General features: G+C 49.9%; 9 protein-coding genes across 9 annotated transcripts; 3 read left to right on the top strand and 6 right to left on the bottom strand.

Moving 5' to 3' along the window:
• Positions 1-299: 299 nt before the first annotated feature.
• On the top strand, positions 300-2480 carry fbx15 (F-box domain protein; the record flags this gene model as incomplete). Its single annotated transcript, XM_056697503.1, has 2 exons — positions 300-464; positions 747-2480. The coding sequence occupies 2 exons, from the start codon at positions 300-302 to the stop codon at positions 2478-2480; spliced, it is 1899 nt and encodes a 632-aa protein (XP_056556028.1).
• A 2451-nt stretch (positions 2481-4931) lies between these two features.
• N7496_004573 (DUF3712 domain-containing protein) lies at positions 4932-6470 on the bottom strand (the record flags this gene model as incomplete). Its single annotated transcript, XM_056697502.1, has 3 exons — positions 4932-5572; positions 5646-6070; positions 6211-6470. 3 exons carry the CDS (start codon positions 6468-6470, stop codon positions 4932-4934), a joined length of 1326 nt encoding a protein of 441 aa, XP_056556027.1.
• A 1234-nt stretch (positions 6471-7704) lies between these two features.
• On the top strand, positions 7705-8607 carry N7496_004572 (oxygenase MpaB family protein; the record flags this gene model as incomplete). Its single annotated transcript, XM_056697501.1, has 1 exon — positions 7705-8607. The coding sequence occupies one exon, from the start codon at positions 7705-7707 to the stop codon at positions 8605-8607; it is 903 nt and encodes a 300-aa protein (XP_056556026.1).
• Positions 8608-8999: 392 nt separating this feature from the next.
• Positions 9000-9442, bottom strand: N7496_004571 (uncharacterized protein; the record flags this gene model as incomplete). The annotated part of the gene is made up of 2 exons (XM_056697500.1): positions 9000-9050; positions 9116-9442. 2 exons carry the CDS (start codon positions 9440-9442, stop codon positions 9000-9002), a joined length of 378 nt encoding a protein of 125 aa, XP_056556025.1.
• A 1949-nt stretch (positions 9443-11391) lies between these two features.
• N7496_004570 (uncharacterized protein) lies at positions 11392-12052 on the bottom strand (the record flags this gene model as incomplete). The annotated part of the gene is made up of 2 exons (XM_056697499.1): positions 11392-11848; positions 11913-12052. 2 exons carry the CDS (start codon positions 12050-12052, stop codon positions 11392-11394), a joined length of 597 nt encoding a protein of 198 aa, XP_056556024.1.
• Positions 12053-12937: 885 nt separating this feature from the next.
• N7496_004569 (uncharacterized protein) lies at positions 12938-13536 on the bottom strand (the record flags this gene model as incomplete). Its single annotated transcript, XM_056697498.1, has 2 exons — positions 12938-13369; positions 13435-13536. The coding sequence occupies 2 exons, from the start codon at positions 13534-13536 to the stop codon at positions 12938-12940; spliced, it is 534 nt and encodes a 177-aa protein (XP_056556023.1).
• A 599-nt stretch (positions 13537-14135) lies between these two features.
• N7496_004568 (indoleamine 2,3-dioxygenase) lies at positions 14136-15646 on the bottom strand (the record flags this gene model as incomplete). The annotated part of the gene is made up of 2 exons (XM_056697497.1): positions 14136-15290; positions 15356-15646. 2 exons carry the CDS (start codon positions 15644-15646, stop codon positions 14136-14138), a joined length of 1446 nt encoding a protein of 481 aa, XP_056556022.1.
• Positions 15647-18184: 2538 nt separating this feature from the next.
• Positions 18185-19993, bottom strand: N7496_004567 (putative GABA permease; the record flags this gene model as incomplete). Its single annotated transcript, XM_056697496.1, has 4 exons — positions 18185-18966; positions 19023-19600; positions 19699-19769; positions 19850-19993. The coding sequence occupies 4 exons, from the start codon at positions 19991-19993 to the stop codon at positions 18185-18187; spliced, it is 1575 nt and encodes a 524-aa protein (XP_056556021.1).
• Positions 19994-21847: 1854 nt separating this feature from the next.
• Positions 21848-23246, top strand: N7496_004566 (uncharacterized protein; the record flags this gene model as incomplete). Its single annotated transcript, XM_056697495.1, has 4 exons — positions 21848-22051; positions 22313-22534; positions 22596-22738; positions 22796-23246. 4 exons carry the CDS (start codon positions 21848-21850, stop codon positions 23244-23246), a joined length of 1020 nt encoding a protein of 339 aa, XP_056556020.1.
• Positions 23247-23281: the final 35 nt, after the last annotated feature.

The raw sequence follows: 23281 nt of genomic DNA, 5'->3' as shown, positions 1-23281 counted from the left end.
GCGGCTCAAATTCCCCAACCTTCTTCTCAACTCCCCTCTCTTCAATTTCTTTCCTCTTACCACCCTCCTCCTCTTCCTTCTCCTTACATCCGACATTCTACACCTGACCAGTTTCTCTTCGATCCTCTTTTGGCTATCCCGCAGTCACAATTCCAATTCTTCATTCCACATCACCGTTTACTTAATTCAGCATGGTCTCCTCATGTTAACCCTCACTTCCTCTTCCCTCCAACACAGTTTCTCCTCGATCCTTCCCTGGACCAACGTCGGGGTCCTTGTAGGGCTTCCCATCCTTCACAATGACAGCCTCCTCTCCTCCGGCAACCCTCGATGCCCTCCCATTCGATGTCTTTTATCAGATCGCCACGTTGCTGGACGACCGCGATTGCATTCATCTGAGCCGCACGAACCGCGCCATCCATGAATTAATGAACAGTGACCACATCGCTCGCAAAACTGTCGAGGTAAGAGCCGCATACTTTCGATAATTCCCCTTTTCCTCCAATGAGATGAGGAGATCGAACACGAGAGCCAAAACCCACTTTCAGGGTCCGCCCCCTCCTTTACTTTACTTTCCCTTTGGGGGCCAATCTCCCCCTCCCAAGCCCTAAAACCCAAACCAGTGAAAGCACCACATCACCAAGAGCACCTTGTCGTTGTTCAAAGTGCTCGGAGAATACACCGACTTTCCCCTCCAAGTCCAACCCCCGGTAAATGCGGCAAATGCTGACATCTCATCTCTGCAGAGTGTCCTTGCCCACAGCAGGGAAGGCCGCACTGCCCTGGCGGCCCAGTCCGGCTACCGCAAGGCTGTCGGGCACCGCTTCGATATCCACGAAGCGATCGCCACGGCATCCCCCTATGCAGTGGCAATGCTGGCATATGCGGCGGACTTTGTCTATCACCAGGGCATACTTTGCTATCGCGTTGGGCATGAAATTCGTTTGCTCAATGTGCATCGTGGAGCCCGCCAGGAGCAGGTTCTCAATCTATACGAGGTCATTCCTCGTCTCGATGCTGGCTCGCAGGAGGAGAATCTGCTGGACCCCGCAGCCAGAGTCAAACTCCTCCACTACAGTAATGGAATCGTCGTGTTTCGGCTAGAGGGGATCGGTGCTCAGACCGACTCCTTGGTCGCTATCGATATGGCCCCACGGCAGACTCGCCGTAAGCGATTACTCATGCAAAAGCCTATTCCAGCATCCGCACCGATCTTTGTGCGACATAGTCGCTCATATCTCTGGTACATCTTCTTCGTGGACTCGCTCGGTTCCCACGGAACCTGGTTATGTCGCGGGGTGGACCTGGCCACCGATGAAACCATCCAGTTTCATCTAGATCAGGCCCTGGGCGGGGAACCGGGCCAGACCATGTGCTTTGATATTTACCAAGATCATCTTTATTTCATTTCTACAACGGTGACCTCGGAGGATGATGAGCGATTCTCCTCCTTCTACCACTGGACCTGCTACGCACCTAGACAAAAGAGTCGGAAATGGAGCGACCGTCTCTGGCGTCGCGAACACCGCGAAGGTCCCATCAACGAAATGTGGACGGATCTTTCTATCCGCAAGGACGAGACAACTGGCCGCCCGATGATTGTGGAATGCCGTCGTGAATGGCCCGACGGGAAAAGCGAGAATCACCGAACAACCTACATCGAACCCTTATCCACACCCGCAGAGTTACAAGCTGCCCATCCCGAAGGAAACACCAAATCCTCATCGTCAAGCGACGATGACTCTGACGATGAAAATACCGGACCAAGCAAAGACCCGGTCATCGATCAGGAATACGATCACCGACCAGAGAAACGGCTCCGACGAAACTACCACCACGAACACGAACTCGGCGACGATCCAAACGAGCGACAAGAATTCATCTACGCATACACAAAACATCACTCCTATGACCTCGCCAGCTCCACATTCGTCGATCTCGTCAACGATCCCACCTCGCAAACAGCAGGCGTCCGCGTCCGAGATCGCCTCCGTCTCCGAACAGTCTCGCGCAAGCGTAAATGCCCCATCGACGAGGAGGGTCTCACTGGCGACCCGGGCCTCCTCTTCCCACCAACTCAAATCGATACCGACGGCCGTCCCGTCGAAAACTCCGAGGAGTACTTTGTCTCCCGCGGCGTCCACATGTGGCCTGCTGACAATGCCCCGGCTGAGCTACACAACCTGCTCTGCCCAGACCAGCGCTCTGGCGTGGTAGCCGCCGTCGCGGATGAACGTTCTCTCATCTACTCCATCTCTTGCTCTGGTCTACCCAGCGGTCACCAAGCGATTATCCTGCTAAGCTTTGATCCATCACTTCGCCTCCCCACGTTGATGCCGCTCCAGTCAATGAAGAACCTTCCCTCATTGGAGAGTGCCTTTCCGGTGGCGATGCCGAAGCCGAGGGGTTCTGGGGGAGGGTTGATTAGGGAGTCTGACCCATTATACCGGGCTATTAATCGGGGATATTGGGTGCGATGATGGATGGACGCGATGAACGGGATGAACTATTATTATAATCCCCGGGCTGGAACTGGCTAGTAGGTAATAAGTAGGAACCGTATGGTTTAAACACAAAAATGAATATCAATATATCAAGTTATTACATTCTCTACATAGCTGTAGATTGCCCGGTAGTGACAGTCGAATGAGTTAGATATTGGAGCCAACCTTAACATACCCGCGATGACTCCGTCCATATCTCGAAAGATGAGGCTCAGGCATCCAGACTCTCCTCACGGTTAAGAGATATTTCACAGAACCGCTGTATCCACAACCCATAGACTTCCGATTGATTTCCTGTGATTAACGTGCCTTACTTGGCCAACATGGCGCAAACTGACCTTTAACATGTATTTCTTTGCACACGGCTATTGGCAATTTAACTTCAGCGTCGAGGTATTTCTGTCGCACCGGTAGATAGGTACGAGTAAGTGTAACCCCTTCTTTTTCTGACCCTTTTCAGATCGTTTCTGATGAATGTTGTCGGAGAGATCTTCTTTACTCACCAGGGTGGTCGAGTCAGGGTATATGCAATCACAGTCAATGGTCAATACATTTTCTGATTCATTCCGTGTCAAGGGACGCTACATAATTTGTATCTGCCTCGGTCCCTTTTGGGTGGCAAAAGTCCTGTATGGATTCATTGGGTAAATGTGATATTGGCTGCTATTTTACTAGTTGCCTGCGCTGCACTCGTATCAGAAGCGTTATTCAATAGAGCTTCAGTGTCTTCCTTCAGCGAGGCCGAGTAATCAAAAACTGAGAATATGCCAGGCACCCAGGCGGCCGATACGAGGCCTCGACATTCCCCAGCGATCAACCTGACCAACCCTGATTACCTCGCCACTTCATATTCGGAGAAATAACGCCGGTCTCATCATGACGGGTAGTATTATCGGTGCTGTGGTAAGTCTTGTTGCGACAAACACGATCGCTGACTGTATCATGGCTAGAAGCCTAGAATCACAAAGTGATTCTTTCGTTGAGCCCGAAACACGCTTGCCTATCGTTATTCCGGGCTTGATATTGGCTACCACCAGGATATGGACATTTGGCTTTTGTGCCCAGAATCCTGGCCCGGAGTATATGTGGGTAGGTATGCAGTTTGGACTTTGAATGCTTTGTTTCGGTCTGATGCAGACACCGTCCACTGGATTCAATTATGTGAGTATGTCAATTTCTACACCAATACTTGATTCTCCCGGAAGTCAAGTCTAGGCTGTATACTGACATTTCCGGCAGCTCATCGATGCATATGGGCCATTCTCCGCTGACCTTTTGTGGCCGTTACTTGCATGAGAGCCATTATCAGCTTTTCTTGGACGTTTTTTGCTGGCGAATGGATTACGAGTGCTGGACCGGCTATTCCTTTTGGGGTATCGGGGCGTTGATGGGAATGTTCGCTTTGTTTACCATTCCGATTTGGCTTTGGGGGTAAGCGGATTAGAATTGCTACTGCTGAATGGGTGCCGAGCTTTTCTTGACCAGAGGTTGTTGTTTATACTTTGCGAGGAAGTTGCAGGCGCCAATGATCACACTGTGATTCCAAGGCTGATCTAGAAATCTAATACACAGATTGTGAGTATTGAAGGGAAATACGATATATGAGGAAGATGCTGAGAAATGTGAACGTAGGCTAGGCAAGACATCGAATACATAAGAGAAGCTTTCTGACACAGAAATCTAGTATCCCCTGATATAACAACCCCAGACCCCATACTCCTCCTCTTCCCCCAGGTACCAAGCCCCATCCCGTCATCGTGCATAGACTAAACGCCAGTCCAAGTCAAAGCTCAAAGGTTAATCGCAACGCCACATTTAATCTCAAATCGGATTGATCGACACGTTACGCGGACGATGCGGATTACTTTTCACATGCATGTCAATCTCTGCATGCTTTAATCTCCGAGCCGTGTCTTTCTACGGAGACTCGGTTACGGGATATACGGAGGTACTCCGTACAGTAGGAAAAAGGTCAGGTGTAAGTGTGTATATCGTCTAATCATTTATGTATTATCTTCTGCATCCGTGATATCCGCCTAACCACATGAATTCCAATATTCATCGGATCTTCCATCTTCCAACAATCATTCAAGATGTATCTGATCCTCTCCATGCGAGATATCCGGAATGTGCAGGTATATCAAAGTATAAAGCGTCAATAACAGTCCGTAAAACGCCATAGCCTATCAAAATAGCAGAATAGGCCACCATCAAATCATGGGGGAATCACAAATCACGTGTCACAAGTCACAATCGTGTCGGCGTCAAGCAGAGCGTGGCCGGTGCGAGGCGTGGGGGTGGCGGGGGGCGTTTTCTGTACAAGGGGATATCTGCCCGGTCCGCGTGCATCGCAGACGATGTACGTCCGAAATAAGGAGATGAAAAGGAAATCAAATCAAAAGATATTAAAGCATCGATCGTCGACGCTTACTCCTTGGTATAGAGGTTTGCTAGCGAGTCGATGATCGCATCGCGCTTGACAGGGTGCTCGTCTTTGAATGCGTCCAGGAGATGGACGTTGCGCTTGAGCTTGGATGATACCGAGCTGCTATCGGAGGTGAGATTCAGGCTGGGGATGAGGGAGGTCAAGTTGCTGCTGCTACTGCTGCCGTCGGAATGCAGCAGGTTGTGCAGGGTGTTCTTCAAGGTAGAGACGAGGCCCACGTTCGCGGTGAGGGTGAGCTCGTGCATCACCTTGGTGTAGTAAGGCACTTCGGTGCCGTTCCAGACCACCGACCGGGTGACTGTGTCGAGGGCCAGATTGCCGGTCTTGAGGGCGGATGCTTGTGTCTTGAGCACCTCGCCCAGGTTTGCGATGATCTTCTTCAGGTCCAATACACCGGTGATGGCGTTCGTGTGGTTGCCGGGCTTGAGAGTGAGGCCTTCCAGGGTAGCGTTGCCGATGAGGAGGCTGCCACTGTAGATATCAAGGATAATCGTGCCGATCTCGATGGTCAACACGGATGGGTTGGGAAGAGTGGCATTGCCAATGAGATTGGTACCGTCCGAGCGGGCGGGTAGCAGCAGAGTAGCGTCGGAGATGCTGAAGCCAGTGAAAGAGTCAAGTGCTAGATTTTTCAGAGTTAGTAAAATGGGTACTTTGGAAGATAGCAATGCCTGTATACAGGTAGATTCACTTACTCGGCGAAACCACATCTTTGTCCATAGTCACATGAGACTTGAGCTTTCCGAGGTAGGAATTAGTCGAGCCACGGAGTGACAAGGTGGACTCCTTCTTGAAGACGACGTCATGCACGTAGTTGGTCCAGATGGTCTCGTTGGCGAACGGGGTATGTGTATCGGTGACTCCGAGAGTAGTGTTACCCTTGATAGTCTTACCGTCAATGGTGATATTGGCCCAGGGGTTGTCGGAGCCAGTGTCGCGGTTGAACAAATTCAGCACGATCGGTTCAATGCGCACGGGCAATGCGATCTTCAGGTCCAATGCAGATTGCAGAGTCAACTGGATGGAGTCGGGCCGAGGCTGCATGACTGCCGCGTTGACGAGAACAAGGCTGGACTTATTCACGACCAATTGAGAGATGGCGGGAATAATGACGAGGAAGCTATTGAGAAATTAGTAATTGCGCGATTCAAGATAAACTATAGTTTAAGACTATAGTTTTGAGTATGCGACAGACTCCCAATGTTCAAAATTGAAGATTCAGGGTCTGATACTCCACTCGGGGACTAGAACGCGACTTACAAGATGGGCAGGAAAATGGCCAAAAAGATAACATTGCCGACCAAGTAACAGCACCAGAAACGCTTCCAATGGCGAGCCATTCTCTGTTTGCGCGTTCGATGGGTAGTCGCTAGAGAGACACCACCGACCGACTCGACCTGTTCAAGCTTGGTGATCTCATCGTTGCCAGTGGGCAAGGGGCCACGATGCACACCGAGCGAATATTTGGCATTATCGGAGCTCAGGTAGGCCGGCCGGTCGTCTAGTACTTTCTTGCCCATTGTGACGACTGGGGGGAGGAGGAGAAAGGAGGGAGAGGGGAGGAGGGAGAGAGGAAGGGGGGAAAAGAGACGCGACGAGGGGAGACACGAGGGTCTAATATTTTGGTAAATAGTCTGGATTATATGGAAAGTATGGAGTAGTCCACCCGAAGAATGGAATAATAATGGGCACAGTCATGAGAAAGTCGGCATAGCACAGACTATTATTTAGTTTCTTTTCGGACTTTTTTTCATTTTTTTAGCGAATTTAAGAATGTCCTAACTACGGGGTATCGGGCCTCCGGGGAAGAAGCAGCGCCCGTGGTCGACTACGACCAGAAAGGGAGACAATCCTCCGTGACTGGAGTTGTTTGGATTCTTTGGACAATCAGAAGCGAAATATCCACTCGTGCCCCGGATTGGAACCACAGAAATGGACCATGATGGAGACCAGCACGAGACCTGGAGAAACTGGATGACGAGCGGGGGAGAGAGTCTCTTGGCCTTCAAGGCTCAAAGCCTGGAAGGTCATGAACAAGGGTTGAAGGGCCCTGTTAAGTGGAGGATAAGTGGATCAGGGCAAGCTTGGATGGCGTCGGAGCACCATTCCTCATTTAAGATAGGATCCACGAGTGAACTGGACCGAACTGGACCGAACTGGTCGAACGGGGTAAGGATTGGCGTAGCCAAATGGCGATCTGCTGCGAACCGCGGCTGAAGGGGGGATTTTGGGTCTAGTCAGTCGAGTGGACGATGAGAATGCGGAAAAAGGGGGGTGGAGTCTCTCGAACTAAAAGGACAATCACATGGGCCGAGTCGGCAAATGTCGCGGAGTGCCCGATAATGCACAAGAGTATGTATGTAATTACTACTGTACTATAGGTATATCAAAGCTTTACCTGGAGTGTATGAAGTATGGAGTCGGGGTGGATTCGGGTCGGACTGAGAATAAATTCCCTTGTGCTAATACAGTATGATTTTACCTTTTTTTCGGTTTTCGTCTGGGGTTCGGTTGCGGGGACTCCATGAAAAAAAAAATGGAAATGACCGAAATCTCATGCTCAGACTCTAGTTTTATTTCTTGAATTTCTGGGGAGAGTCCTCTTGTTTTCATAGTTAGAAGCTTGGGTTCCCCAGACTCCTCCATCATTAGTATAATCCACCCCCCTATCACATCAACTTGATTTACTCTCTCTCTCCTCCTGAACACAACCACCTCTATAATATAAAATTATTTACGATTGTGACTACCACAATGTCTTCCTCCCCTCCCTCCCCCATCGACGAAAAACAATTCGAAGCCAACGGCACCACCACCACCCACTCCAATGGCGCCTCCTCCAGCGACGCTGGTCGCCTCCACGCCCTCGACCAACTCGAGATCCTGCCCCAAATCCTAAACGAGGGCATCCTCTTCGCCGGCTCCGGCGCCGCTCTCCTCCTCCAAGCCGCTCTGCCCGCCATCCGCGATACCGAACACCCTACCGGCGGCCACAAGGCCCTAGCCACCGAGCTTATCGATGCTCTCCAGGCCCACATCAGCTACATCTCGACGCTCGTCTTCGGCAACCGCGGCGAACGCAAGACCCTCCTCGACATGCTGCAACGCGGCGAGGCCCCCGGTCTAGGCGGTGGTCGTAATAACCGTTTCGCGCATCATCCAGAGTTACAGCTATGGATGGCGGCGACTCTCTACGCGACCGCGACGGACTTTTATCAGCGCGTCTACGGCCGTGTCGATTATCAGACTGCCCAGCGCGGTTACTCCGAGTTTACCCTGTTGATTAGTTACCTGGGCGTGCCGCCGGGTACATGGCCCGAATCCCGCCAGGCGTTCTGGACCTACTGGGATGAGCAGATTGCCAAGTTGGCCGTCTCGACTGATGCCGCCCAGTTTGCGAAGGATCTGCGCGAGAGTACCGAGATGCCTGGCTGGGTGCAAAAGTTGAAGCCGTTCCTGCGCGCGGTTACTATTGAAATGCTGCCGCCGACGCTGCGGGATGCGTATGGCTTGCGCTCAACGGGGAGTACCCGGTTCTTGTATCGGACTTGGATGGGTTTCTCGACTGCGGTTTATCCGGCTATGCCGAATAAGGTACGCTCGTATCCGTTGAAATATTATAAGGAGCGACTGCGGGAGAAGTTGAATGTGGTTTAGGTGGGGGGAATTGAGAGGGATTGGGTGAGTTAATGCAATGCAATGCACAGCACACGAGGGATTCACAGTACAGTATGATCAGTGTTTTTTTTTACCTTTCTCTTGTGACTATTGAAATTGTTTTCTGTTCTTGTCTTGCTTTTTATGTGTATATACCCATTCTATGAGATACGCTCGCTGCTGTACCCGCATCCTCGAGATGACTTGTCTTGCTGTACAGTGAAAGTTTACAATAATTTGAGTCCGTTCGATTTCGTATGCTATCGTCAAATCATATTCTTTAAAGGAAAATATAAACATGCAACGAGAAGAATGGTGTAAAGAATAATCATGGCATCGTTTCCTTTTCCAATGCACTGTTATTTACAGATGCGTTGGCAGGTAATGGTAGCTTATAGTGAGCCCAGCACACCACCCAGAAGTTTAGAAACATCCTCCACAAGCTAATAAGAGGCATTATGTTAGTCACTGTATACTTTTTTGAATATCTTGTTCAAGGCAAACATACCGGCGTAGCATCCCCAATAAGAGTAGTCGTATTATCCACAAACTCCTTCGTCAACAAGGTGTGTGCATTGCCCAGAATATCCTGCAACACGTCGATATTATCCGAGGACAGCAACTTGGCCGCTCCGTCAATGATAGTCCCCAGCTTGGTGAGAGTATCCTGACTGAGGAGCTCCTCGACAGCGCTCAGAATGGTTGGGAGCTCTGATAGTAGGCCGGTGCTGTCGGGTGCGGGTGCAGCAACGGGGTTGGGAACTGGAGCGGGTTCGGGGGCAGCCAGTGCCAGAGGGGCGATAGCGAGGGGGAGGAAGAATTGGGAGAAACGCATTGTGAGATGTGATGTGTTTATGGATTGGTGTGTTGAGGTTATAGGTATATGAGTTTGCAGTTAAGGGAGCTTAGGTATAGGAAGAAGGAAAAGAAATGATCGTCAAAGAAGCGATTCTTGACACTATGTATATCTCTGGCGTAGATAAAGTCAGATAGGCGTGCTCGTAAATCCAACAGTCTAAACCCACTTAATCACTGGTCGGTCTTATAAGTGAGACCTCATCCGGTAACTCGGTAGATTCCTCCCATCTAGACCATTAATTCTTAGTTTCGTAGAAAACAGACCCCGTAACTAGGGCTCCGCTCATGACTCCTCTTCTCCTCATTTCTGTCTCCTCTTTTGTCTAGGCATGTCTACGGATGATAGTTTCATTCCTTGCTTTCTATCCTAGTTACTAGTACAACGTTCAGCCCACGCCAGCGGATCCGGGCAAAAAAAAGTGGACATCCCATGAGAAAATTCCCCGAGGCTGAAAGTCTGGCCTAACCGCGAACCGTCAACCAATACCCGTCTCGTAGTGCATCACAAGCAGTTAGTTGGACAGGGTTGGCATGGATCTCTGTCTCTCCACGATCGAGAGAATCGGGCCCTGCCACGCCGAGGTCGATCGCACCGGGACGGGAAATACGGGAAACATGGACCAACATGTGAGAGGAAAATACCAGTCAAAATCACGCTCTATAACGAAGAGAAAGAATCGCGAGAATTGATTGATCCTGATAGGCGGGGGAGGTTCAACTGGAAAGGCTGCAAGTTCGGTCGCGATCCCCGCATCATCCATTTTTGCCCACTCCCCGGATGGCTTAACTCGGCAACTGATCAGCCTCCGGGCGATCGGACCCCTCCGAGGGGGAAAAAGAACTCGTGCAGGCTAAGGGCTTAGCTTGAACGAAGAGACTAACACTGTGACTAACTGCAGAAAGGGTCTAGTTCGCAGCCAAGTTCCAGTCGGTTCGCCGAAGGGAGTAGTTAGTGCCCGCCCCGACCTGGCAAGTGGACCGAGTCATTCCTGGATGAAGCTGGAGTTGAGTTGTGATTGGTGTACGTGCGGACTGGACCTGTCATCTTTGCAGGTTCACTCTTTTCGAGGCCGAAAGAGGATCATGCCTTTTTCATGTGATCTCCACTGTGACCACGACCGTGGAGTCAAGTAGTACTGTACTCGGAGCTCGAGTTGACTTGAGTAGCGATCGGCGGCTCCCGATGGCGTACAGAAGTCTAGAAAGTGTACTCTACAGTATGGGATATCTATTGCACTCGCTACTCTCCTATACTTGATACGACAAATATCCACAATCGAAGATCTTTAATCTATTTCGTGGCGAGTCTACCACACATCCTATTCAAGCCCATCTATCCAAGCGAGGCATATGAACTCACATATGAATGGAACTTAACAAACTCCCGAGAACGTGAAAAGTGGAGGGGCTTGCAGGGTCTCAGACGCCACGGTTCGTCGAGTGTTCAGTGCTGGAACGACGCCACCACCGAAAAGCAGGAACCGAAAAATTGAATAATGAAGCCGGAATTGGAAGTCTACATCGAGCTGGAAAAATGAGCGGGGAAATAAGCAAGACCAGGCATTAATTGTCTTATCTTTGGTTTTGTTAATTAGATAGTAGTCGGGTTATTGGGTTGAAATGGCAACATTGCGACCATATCATTGTCATGCACTCTCGTCACATCTAAGTGTGCTTTTTCAAACTATCGACTATCTACATCTACATCTATAGACTAGCGTACACTCCGAACCTAGACCAAGCCAGGCCCTGCGGCTCCATCGGTTAAAAAGGAATCTCATCAATCATTTCACATTTTCACATCCCATTGAACTCGTAATTGAATATCCCAAATTTCATGAATTCATTTCTAATATTTCATCCTCCCCACTTTATACTCTCCCCGCAGTACATCCAAGACAAGCCCCGACAAGCTCTCGATCCACTCTACAACACCAGCGCCAATCCCAGTACCCCCAACGCCCCAATCACCGACACGGTCAACCCCGTAGGCTGCGACGGTGCTAGACCCTTTGACGTAGACGTCGCCCCAGCACTCGCCGTCCCCGTTCCAGTACCTGTGCCTGTGCCTGTACCAGTGCTTCCACTAGTAGACGACGTAGTTTCATACGCCAACCCCGTCGTAGCCGTCAACGCACCGCCGGAAATCTGCGATTTCACCACGGACATGTAGCTCTTCACGTCTGCGGGGAGACTGCTGTACCACGCTGGGGTGCTGCCGGCGCTGAATGCGCTGGCGAGGGAGCTGCGGGATTGGGCGTTGATCAGTTCCCAGAGAACTGTTACGGGGACGACGGAGAGGATTTCGGGGATGAGCGATTTGGGTGGTGGGGAGATGTTGCCGAAGTTGGCGGTTGCTGTTGTGTTCATTTGGAGGTTTGCACTGGAGGGAAGGGAGGGGAGTTAGCATTAGGTATGGAGGTGGGAATTCAAGTATGGGGATGTACAGTGCGCTGGAGATTTGACCAATGTTGAAACCGCTGGGATCCTCTGTACTTGTCGCTGATGCGGTTGCGGTATCACGACGCTGAGGGTCGATGGCCAAAGCAGACGCTGCGAGAGCGAGGATAATGCTCGTGAATTTCATCGTTATTCGTAAAATCGTGAGAATCAGTAATGAAGGGAAATTGTAGTTCAGATAGTAAAGAAAAAGAATAGTCAGTCACGACAGAATCGAGAGTAAGACAGGCCCTTTCGCTTGGAACTAACAGATCTATGTACAGATACCGAGTAGAGCATATCAAGTGCTTAGCCCCCACCTTCTGGACCGCCGATCCGGCCTTCCTCGGTAGCCTGCTCCATTTGATACTCCGTTGGTACCGGTTTCTCAGTTTACCTTGTTTATGCAGGATGATGGGAGTGACTGTTGACTGGTCGGTTACATCCGGTGAGTTGTCCAATCCCGTTCAGGGGTGTCGAGGCCTGGGGCTGGACTATGAGGCGGACCGAGGATCGGCGAGGTGCTTATGCTGATGTAGTATGTGCCGCTATTGAAGCGGGGTTGCAAATGCATGTTGCTTCAAGGTTGATCGCTCGGAAAATTTATGACACTTCTGGAGGTGAAGTATCTTGCGATGTATGCTTAGTCCTAACGGTCTACGTTGGATTAGAACGTTGCGCCGTTGCGAGATAGAGTTGATCTACGGTCGATCTTGTACGGTAGATCACTAGTAGTAACAAAGCTGTCCTCAGAATGAGTGTGAAGGTGTACATCACACAGATAAGCGGACAATAATACTACAATATCTACGCCTACAGACTACAGACTAATACCGGCATCAGTTCAAGCAAATCGTCTTGTCAAATTGGATATCATAGTCGTCGAATCGTAATAGTAAAACACAATCGAGAAGCAAAAGCGCGAGCATCAAGCCGCACGGGAGATCATCCACACCCATCGACTATCACCACAGCCATAGCCATAGCTCATAACGTCAAGGTAAATGAAACCACCCCTTCAGAACGAAGCAGCTTAAGCCCCCTGACGCTTGGCCATATCAGCCTCAGCTCCACGCTGACGAACCTTGCCCTCATCATGCATCTCCTCAAACTTCTTCTGCTCCTCCCGATCACCAGTAATAGCCGCACCAACGGCACCAAGGTGTCCCTGAGCCCGGTCCTGGATACCCTCGCCCCAATCCTTCAACTGGCCCTTGGCCTCCTGCTCCTTGCCAGCGGCGTTCTGCTGAACGCCCGCCTGGCGCAGGTTCTCGTTGCCAATAGCGTTGCCGATGGCTTCCTTCGCGGAACCGATGGTCTGGTCCCAGGAACCGTCGGAGCGTTTGCTGCTGTCCTTGGCGACGGCGCCGGTGTTCGGGTCTGCGGTGATGTTGCCTAGCTTGGCGGTGGTGTGGGAGTTGGCGTTTTGGATTTCGCCTTGTTCTTGGGAGAGTTCGCCTTTGGCCTGGTGGTGGGTTAGTTTGGGTTGGGTTTTAGAGGTGTTGGGATGGTAGGGGATGCGTTGCGTACCTGGGTGGAGGAGTCACCAGTTACTGCTCCAAAGGCGCGCTGGGCCATGCCAGTGGCCTGGTTGACATAGGAGCCCAGAGTGGAAGAGTTGTTGTCAGACATGTTGATGGTTATTGATGTTGATATGTGGATTGTAGTTGACTAAGTGGTCAAGTTTGGAGATAATGGAGAGTTGTGAGAAAGAAGAGGTTTCTTTGTTGATTCGAAAAGAAAAGCCTCGTTTTAGCCATGGCATTGGCCTTTCTTATATACATCTCATCGACCTGTTTTCAGGACAAACAATCAAGAACCGCGATCGATGACATCATCGTCCACTGATGTCACATCACGTGATTGGCGTTCGTTTCCACCAAGATTCATTCCACAAAGTGCGTCATGGAAGAAAAAGAAACGGACGGAAAGCTTCTACAGCATACGGTGGGGCTTACCATTTGGCAGTCTGTGGTGTGATTCTCGATAATGACTTGACAGAGAGAAAGGGGTATGATGACATTGTACCGGTACCCCGTAGACTACATCTGGATTGTAAGAGAATGATTGGAGTGTCATCAGCATTGTAAAAATGTATGTACATAGAAACGAACGAATCACGCTAGAATTTTCCAGAACGCCCGATACCCATGTTCGCTGCAACTGCAAGGAACGTAAATCATGCTAAATGCAACGCTCGAAAAGACAAGACAACCGGTATCCACACCACATCACCAATGGCAGATTCCACCTTCGCTATCATCCGCTGTCCATGTCCCGCAAAGACCAACAACTTCGAGATGACCATCTGGCTGCTCACCAACCTTGCTTAGCGAAGCAGAATCCAGAACTCCCGGACTATTGCTGAGTAGCCGTCGAGCCCAAGCATCAATAGCAGGCTCGCCAGTCTCGTCTCGAGCCTGCTTGAGGAACGGGATAAGTGCAGTACCACCCGTTCCACGTAGTTTCTTGCTGTCGGTGGGAACAACAGTGGCAAGGTTCATAGCTGGTGGTGCTTGGCCAGACTGCGATGCTCGACGGGCACCACGAGATTGAACGATAATATAGCGGGACACAATTTGAATGTGCTTGTCGCGCATATTGCGCAGCATGGCGAGGCAGGCATCATAAGCGAGTCGCAACGCAGGATCGCTGCGTCGCGCTTCGACAAAGGAGCGGATGTTGGCAATGGAATCGATGTCCTCTAGGAATCGCCGATGAGGACCCGGCATATACGCGCGCATCTCGTGAATGAATCCATGACGAGACTTGGGAGCGTCTTCGGTCGATGGGGCTGTACCCTGGTCCTGACGAGTCACCCCAGTCGGCCGATGCTCGACGCCAAGCACGATGTCGAAGAACTGGATGAGTGAACTTTGGGCGTTGCTACCACCGCCGTATTGGCGGTACTGGGGTGGGTTGCGGCCATCGTCGTAAAGCAGGCCCCGTGGTAGCCCGGCATCGCCCATGTTCTTGCTGCCAGCCAGGTAGGGTCGAATGCGATTGTAAAAGACATATGGGTCGCAGTTTTCGTATAACCGCTGGAGCAGCGAGGTGATCTCATCCAGAATTTCTGCCAATCGCTGTAGACATTCTGTCACCACGCGAGTCTTGCCCACTCTGGCTGCAGTGATAGCTTGCAGCATCAGAGGGATTGATGGGGCACCCCGAGCCTCGATGGCTACGGAGACCAAGTAGAACCATTGCTCATCCAGTGAGCCGGTAAATGTTTGCAGGCAGGCCAAATTGCTCAGGTTATCAGCGGGCTCGTCCGGGAAGACCGGCTTGTAGTTCCAGAGGCAGACTCCGGCATAGGTTGCAACCGGGGGCACTTCTAATCGCTCACAGACTTCGAACAATGGGACCGTTAATTGTGGTGGGATCAGCTGTGATACACAATACATTAGTATATCTTCGAGGTATAGGTTAATAGTGTATAGTGTTATCATACCTCGGCTGGTCGTTCTCCACCCCAGACATAGCTATGGAGCATAAACACCAGGACGACATAAGCTCGACGCCACTCGGCATCTGTATGCAAATGCTCTGTAGAGAGGATAGGCAGTCGATCAATGATCTGTCGAATGCGCTTGCTCAGCAATAATGGCTGCAGATTTGCGACAACCGCCTCCCACTTGGCATAGTAAAGATCCGGCAAGGTCTCCAAGGGTGGCTCTGGCGAGAGAAAGCCATGGTCGGGTGAGATGCCGTAGGCTGCTAGCGAGGGGACGGGAGGTAGCATTGTCAAATATGGAGTGAATAACAAGGATCAAGGAACGAAAATTGAAGCACGAGGATAGGCACGTGGGTTTAAAGTTGAGGCACGCGATAGACGAGTGACTCGCCCATGCAGATCCGGAACTGCAGGAACAGACCGGGTTCAAGAGGGTTCATGCAGATGTCAACGTGTACAGGATGAGCGAGCCTCTTGGGGATAGACTAGAAGCAGAGGAGAGAGTGTGGGGTGATGTTTCTAGGAATGACCAGGTACAAAAAGCCCGCCAGACACCAGAGAGGGGTGGCGGCGTTCCAGAAGTTGTCCGAAAGGCTATTCGAGACCGGATGCGAACGGAGGGAATGGCACAACCCGGAGAGAAGCGTAAAGACCAGGGATAATAGACTTTGAATTGTAGCCTTTGATGCGAAGGAAAAATGAGAAAGACGTTAATTAGTTGAATAAGTTGCTAAAAGGACGTCTACAAAGGAAGCCCAGCGGAAAGAGTGTGACTGTAGAGTTTTTCATTTCTGGTCCGGCGGGATAATCGCCCGAGAAAGAGCACGTAATAGTTCACCGCGAGAAGACATTTCTAAGCAGACGGAATTTCCTAGATTCTCATTTAATTCCGGTCAGAAGTCCGAAGAAAAGGATCACCAGTCTGGAACACTCGGAGGGAGTAGGACGGGTAAGATGGGTCCGATATAGGATGAGTCTGTAGGCTGTTTAGAGGGGGATGGACAGCGTTAATTTGGGTCAAGTTAGGTCAGTACTAGGGATAGACCTGACTGATGGGGAGAAAATAGAGGGGGGGGTCAAATGAATAAATGAAACCCCATCCAAAAGACTTGAGTTCATTTTAAAGGAGCTTTATATCGGCCCATTGTCTTCCAGGGAACGGACCCTCCATAGAGTTCTACTAAGGCTGCATTCCGCGGGTGAGCCAAATTAGATTGGGTGAAGGCGAGACGGGGTCCTCCCGCTAAAGCGACTAGTCTGAGTGCTAGAGAATGAACCGGAGGCCCTGTGGACGCGGCGCAGTCTGGGTGTCAGAGTGCGTTCTCCGATGGCCGGTCGCTAAGCGAGACTTTAGCTCGTTCGCCTTCACTTACGCTACCCCAAAAAGTTCACGGTGAGACGTAGGGGTGGCGATCCTGGGGATGGCAGTGTCAACGTCAATCGTGAGCTTGTTTTGAGAGGAAGTGGTTAGAATAGGGTAAATTGGACTTTGTAGAACATTTTTGTTTTAGAAATTCACTTGTACAAGATTATCTCTACATACTCCTAGCATCGTTCTGTGTCTGTCCTGTCCGATCGTTCATAATTGTAGACGCTTACCTAAGTATTATGAATAGCTGCATAACTCTGGTAGTGAAATAAATTACTCGATTAAAGGTCACGTGGGTAGTGTATCAAGTGTAGCGTCAATGTTATCAAGACGCAGAAATCGGGTAAAGCATGGTATAATTCTATTTCATCCTGTTAAGACTATTGTGGCCATGAAAGAAATTTTCATACTGGTTCAGACACAAAGGCTTATCATTTACTTTAAGTTCTCCCAAATAACCTTCCCCCTCCCGGTGGTCTAGTGGTTCTTTGGAGTCCACTGGCTTCCCTGGCTTGAGCTACTCGGGTCAGCAGTCGGTTGAGTTCTGCTTTAGTCTCAGTCGCCAGTGGTGTTCTTCCGGATTGAGGAACGGGGTTGGTGGGTGGGTGGGAATCGGGGATTGCCCCGGGTTATCTTTTTTTTATTTTTCTAAAAGATTTTGATACCAGTATATTCATTGAGTCTTGGAGAGTGTACCTGTATCTTTTTAAATCAATTCAAGAGTGTGGGTGCTCTGAAACAGGGTGTTATCTGTTGGATATGGCATCGAGGCCGGGCCGTTTGAAGTCGATGAGCATCGCAAGTTGTAAAAGTGACAAAATTGTTAGATTGTATGGGGAACGCAAAATTGAGGGTTCGACTCGGCGGGCACGCGAATGCAGCTTTTTGTATTTGGTGATATCTTGACCATACGCTGAGTGGGTGTGTTTGACATGCGTTGATTCCATAGAAATCTGTTGTTTGCGGGATAGTTCATCGTATACCGGACTACATAGCAGGCTGGGCATATTCAACCATGAGTTTGGTATCCTGGTCAATGAAGCTACCAATTTGGCGCACGGAGACAGGACTTTCCACTCGGACAGTCATGCACGTAAGGAATGGCTTGCATATTGTAAGAGGATCTGGCGCTTCGTTAAGGCATTCAACATCGATGCCTTACCACATTATCCCCATACTTGGCCATCACCAGTGGTTATCAAAGATAGGCTTTCACTGGTTTATGAGGTTAGATTTCATACTAGTGTGGAGAAGCATCTTCCAGGGCTCAAAGCTCCATTCGAGAATCTCGTTCTGTTGAGACCATGGTATCTACTATCGAAAAATATGTACAATGGAGAGCTACTGATTGTCAGACTTTTGGGAGAGCAGATTGAAGCAAATTTTGTACGAGATCACACGAGTGACCAAAAAGATAAATAGTCTATGAATGCCATTTTATATGGATACAACCGCGATTACCCTCGCTGCACAATCACTGCGGGCCCATCGTACTCCTTTCGCCCCTTCACTACATACATAAAGAGGCTGAGCAAGAACACCCCTCCGAAGATGACCACACTCCAGTTGAAGTTGTCCACGGTAACGCTGCTCTCGCTTGGCCAGAGGGACCAGAAAAGAGCGAAGCAGGAGTAGATGAGCGCAATGATGTTAACGGGCAGTCCCCATCGTCCCATATCCCACTGCCTCGCTGGAAGACTCTCGGGATTCCAGATCTTCTTGTAGATGACGCAGCTGATCGAAATGATATAAGTGTACATCAATGCAGCCACATTCAGCGAGATGATAGCGTTGAATGCAGTCTCGGATCCGATATTAATGAGCGAGAGCGCACAGCTGAAGATACAAGATAGAGCGATGGCATTCACGGGGATATGTCGTTTCGGATCGACTTTGCTGATGAAGCGAGAAAAAGGTAGGCCCTTGTCACGAGCAAAGGCGAATGTTTGGCGGGAGGTTGATGCGTTGAAAAGAATGTTGCTGAAAATGACAGGCAGAAGGATGATCGAGGTGAGGCCGTTTACACCTGCCATCGAGGTTGCATTCTTGAAGGCGTAGATAAATGGGAACCCAGTGTTGTCATTCAAAGCATCTTCCACTGACGGAAGCGAGAAGAGGAAGGTGACTAGCAGGATTGCAGCCATGATGCCGTTGCTAAAGTATCCCCAGGCGATGGCAACGGGGACATAACGACCAGCGTCTTTGACTTCTTCGGACATGTGAGCGCATGCATCGGAGCCTTATCAAATCCAGTTAATACACTGTCGACGGCCCTTCAGATATTTCATCACGTACTCAGGGAACCATAGATGGCAGAAATCTGTCCAATCATCACGCTCAATCCCATCGTAGACCAACCTCCTCCATTCTGCCATCCAGTGACAAACACAGCCTTGGCAGATTGATGAGGAGCCATCGCCCACAGCACGATCAAAACCACTGCCCAGGACAACACATGAAGAATCATGAGTAGATTGCTCAGGATTGGCATCAAATCCGAGGCATAAACATTGGCAATGTAAATCACCAACACCATCGCAAACACAAACAACGTTCCCTGCCAATTCTTCGGTTCGTACTCCGGATTCCGGACACTAATCAAGCCCTGAATGATGGTTCCAGTCAGGAAAGATCCCGATGCCGCTCCAGCTTGCCATGCCAACACCGACATCCAGCCCGTGATATAACTGAGGAATTTTTGGTGTCGTGGTGACGAAAACTCGGATACCCAGTGATATTGTCCGCCCGATGTTGGTGCCATCGATGCCATTTCCGAGAGCGATGCGATAATAAACCCGAACCCGATAAATGTCCAGATATAGGACCAGAACATGCCCGGTAGTCCGCCATTTTCTAACCCTTGATCATTCGAACTGAAGTCATCCAATTCACGGTCAGCATAATGCGCTTGTGTCTCTTCACAATGGTTGCTCGCGCGCCCCATATGCTCGTAGGCAAGTATCCAACTCACATCAAAATGAACTCCCACGTTGCTTGCAAAATCGAAGCAAAACTCAAGGCAGCCACCGGTCGCATATTTCGCTGGTCGAGGAATGTGAGAATTGAGGGGGACTTCGATCGGGGGAGGGGGGACAACGTTCGGCTGAGCAAAGCCGACATACCTTGAGCTCCTGGATCTTTCCCATGCGCTGCATGTCATGGTCGTCCAAGACGGTTCCTTTCTGCGTAGGCGGTACATCTTGATCGAGTGGATGGACCTCCATATCCATCGTCTCCAACCTTGTTGACTTGTTAGGGGCCTGCATGGTCGGCGATGGAGGATTTTTTTTGTTTTATCGACGACCGGGTAACTGCGCAGGGGTGAACAAAGGGCAGAACAAGGGCGTACGGAAGGAAGAGAAGCGGCGGCAGATGATGATATAATATTTTCGATTTAATTATTCAATGAGGGGGCACACTGATATTGTATTAAACTTTGTTCTAATCGAGTACCTACGGAGAATGCACCGAAGTTGAAGTCGTGTGGCTCACAAACACTCGCATTCTCCACTGGGGCTGGACCCCCGACGTCGGCCTGGTTGGCTACAGAGTAACCACTAGTCCTAGTCCTACAGTACTACAGTACTACTTTGGTTGCTTGCAAGTCTCTAGTCTCTCCAGTTTCTTGGACTACACCTAGTGGGCCGTCGATCCTCGATCCTGCTGGGGCATTGACCAGCTACTAAACAAGTCGATTGGACCATTAAGAAGTTTTCGATATTACCATGGCTTGTCCACATCGCGGGCCGCCCGCCTTGGCCCACTATGAACCAAAATCTCCATATTAAATCGACGTCGTGGCTCATCTGTAGAGCCATGCGGTTGAGAATGTCCGAACATGCCTGATTAAACAAGAAAAAGATAATGTGCTGAACCCCCAGGCAAGCACCTCATGCCAAGGCAGCTTACGTGTCACGAGAACCAGAGGAGGGACGCTAAAATCGACTCACATTGCGACCGCAGCAGCCGACTCGCGTGTTGACCATGTGGGGGGAAACTATCGCTGTGGCCGCATGCAACCCGATCCTCAGGCCCTCCTTGTTCAAAGCTCGGGCTATGGGTCCATTATGAGTTATGTTAAGGTTCTGAGAACTCTTAGGTAGCCACTACTCCGTATACAGTAGTATTCAGCAAGAAAGCTACTCGAATGAAACCATACAAGACCCACCGAACCATGGCGCCACCTTTGGACTATGCGAGGTGTAACTTGCTTAGTGACAACCTTCTTAGGTTACTATTTGTTTGCTGGGGGGGTCAACCTCCCTGCATATGTATGCTGCCTGAAGAAGGGCTGATCTTCGTCACCCACAGATACGGGCTCATGTGCTGACCTGTTGTATTATGGTATACACATGTTTAGACCCGGGTTGAATACAATCAATGGGATTATCAGGTATTGATATGTAGAATACCCTTGATCTTTGTAGTAGCCATAGCTATGATACCATACTATATGAGACCTGCATTGATGCCAATGTATAACATAGAATCCTCATGAAACTAACCCCGTTTGCACGATACAGTACTTCAGCTTTCTATAAATACAATCACACAACGAACCAACCAGCAGGATATACTCCGTACTTCCATGCACAACGCCGATCGGAACTAGGCGTTCCAGTCCCATGCCCGACCGAACAAGTGCAAAGAACATACTGTACTGCTCCTCCATCTGCATCTCCTCCAATAATCTCCCTTGTTTGCGCCCGATCCTCATGGATTCCACATACCCATGTTGTGGCGATGATTGGTAAATCCTCGTGGCCCCCTTGGAAAGCCTTTCCCACCGATTACTCTACTAAGCGATTGTGCTGCCTTCCAGCCCTTCTTCAGCATTGCATTACAGGTATTACCATTTCCCTGTTCAGCCCTCCCTCCCTTCTTCCTCATGAACCCTGTTTAATGCAAATAAGCCAATGATCCCGGCTGTGCCTCGCCGCCCCCCTCCGAAACATAAGAAGAAAAAGGCCAAGAAAAGAGGATCGCCCCGGCGCTGAAAATCACACCTTATCTTCTTCCTTATGTATTAAAGCTTACTCCTACTCCGGTCATCCGGTCAATGTGGTTTATTTGTCGTCATTGCTGTCGTTGCTATCGCTGCTGCTACTCGTTAGCCAGCCATGCCGATGGCTTCTGCGACGCCGCTTCCTTCGGGAGTGAGTCCTCCTCTTACGACGGATAATGATAATAATCATGGCGGGTTGGTTGTGATCATGACCTCGTTGGCTTTGGTTCTGGTACTAGCTTCTCTTGCGGCGAGGTCCTATTCGGCGGCTCAGAGACATATCTTCCAACGAGATGATCTGCTATTTGGCATACTTGTGGTAGGTCGGTCCATTGGTCCAGTCATCCCTTGGCGATGCTTGAACATCTTGTCTACCCTTCCTCCCCCTTCGAAAATGCTTACTGATCATTCTTTGAAAAATTAGGTTGTGTCGATTGTTCAAGTAGCAGTTGTTTTTTGCCAGGTCCATCGTGGTTGGGGGGTACGGACAGAATTTCTCACTGTTGCAGATGAACCGATGCTCAAGGCAAGTTGAGTCTAAAAGTCAGTATTTTCAGAGTTGATACTGACTATCAAGCAGACCGCATATGCAGCGGAGGTTCTCTCCGTCCTTGTCCTGGGATTCTCGAAAATTACATCTAGCTTATTCTACGAAACCCTCTTCTCACAAATGAATCTTCGGCTTATTCGGGGCATTCTTGCTATCATGATTGCTTGGACGGTGATGTCTGTAATTTTACTGGCCGTTCGCTGCAGCGATAAACCGTGGTACGACATAAGCGATGCTCAGTGCAGTAGCTTGGTAAGATCTCTCCACTGCTATGAAATATTATCTAAATATATGCGTACTAACCACGCTATAGTTCCCCCGTTGGATCGCAATTACAGTTTTCGACATCATCACTGAGATCCTGCTATTCTTATACGCCGGACTTGCAATCCACAAGATCCAAATATCATTACAAAAGAAGCTAATGGTGGGAGTGACTCTGGAGAGTCGTATCCTGTAAGTTCGAATCTGCGAGGTGTTCGCCAAATATCAAAAGCTAACCTCTGTCGACAGTCTCATTCCCCTCGCCGGCATTCGACTCTACTATGTGAACAAACAAATCATTTCCGACGACCCGATCCTCCTCGGAGCATACTCCACAATCACAACCGAGATATACATTGCCATGAGCGTCGTCTGCCTTATATCCGCATTCCTAAAATCCTTCATCGCGGTCTTCGAGGACAAAAATGGCCTTTCATATACGGACGGCACGTCCGGGTCTCGATCGAGGAAATCAAAACAATTTGCCTCGGCGAGTACGGCATCCCCACCGAATAAGATGGGCCCGCATAGCTCGGCGAGTGCGGATCGGTTGAAGGGGTGGGAGCGAGAGGAAGATCCGATTATTGATCAGGGTGATGGGCGAGGCTTGCAGATATTGAAAACGGTGCATCTTGATGTACGGGATGAATCTATAGAATTGGCGGAGCAGGGGGCTGCGAGTGCAAGTTCACCTGGATGAAATAAGAGTTGGAATTTGGAACCGAATGTTATAAT

This window comes from Penicillium cataractarum (assembly GCF_028827025.1).
Source record: "Penicillium cataractarum strain IBT 29864 chromosome Unknown utg000004l, whole genome shotgun sequence".
Lineage (NCBI taxonomy): Eukaryota > Fungi > Ascomycota > Eurotiomycetes > Eurotiales > Aspergillaceae > Penicillium > Penicillium cataractarum.
This window is presented reverse-complemented; position numbering and strand designations above follow the sequence as displayed.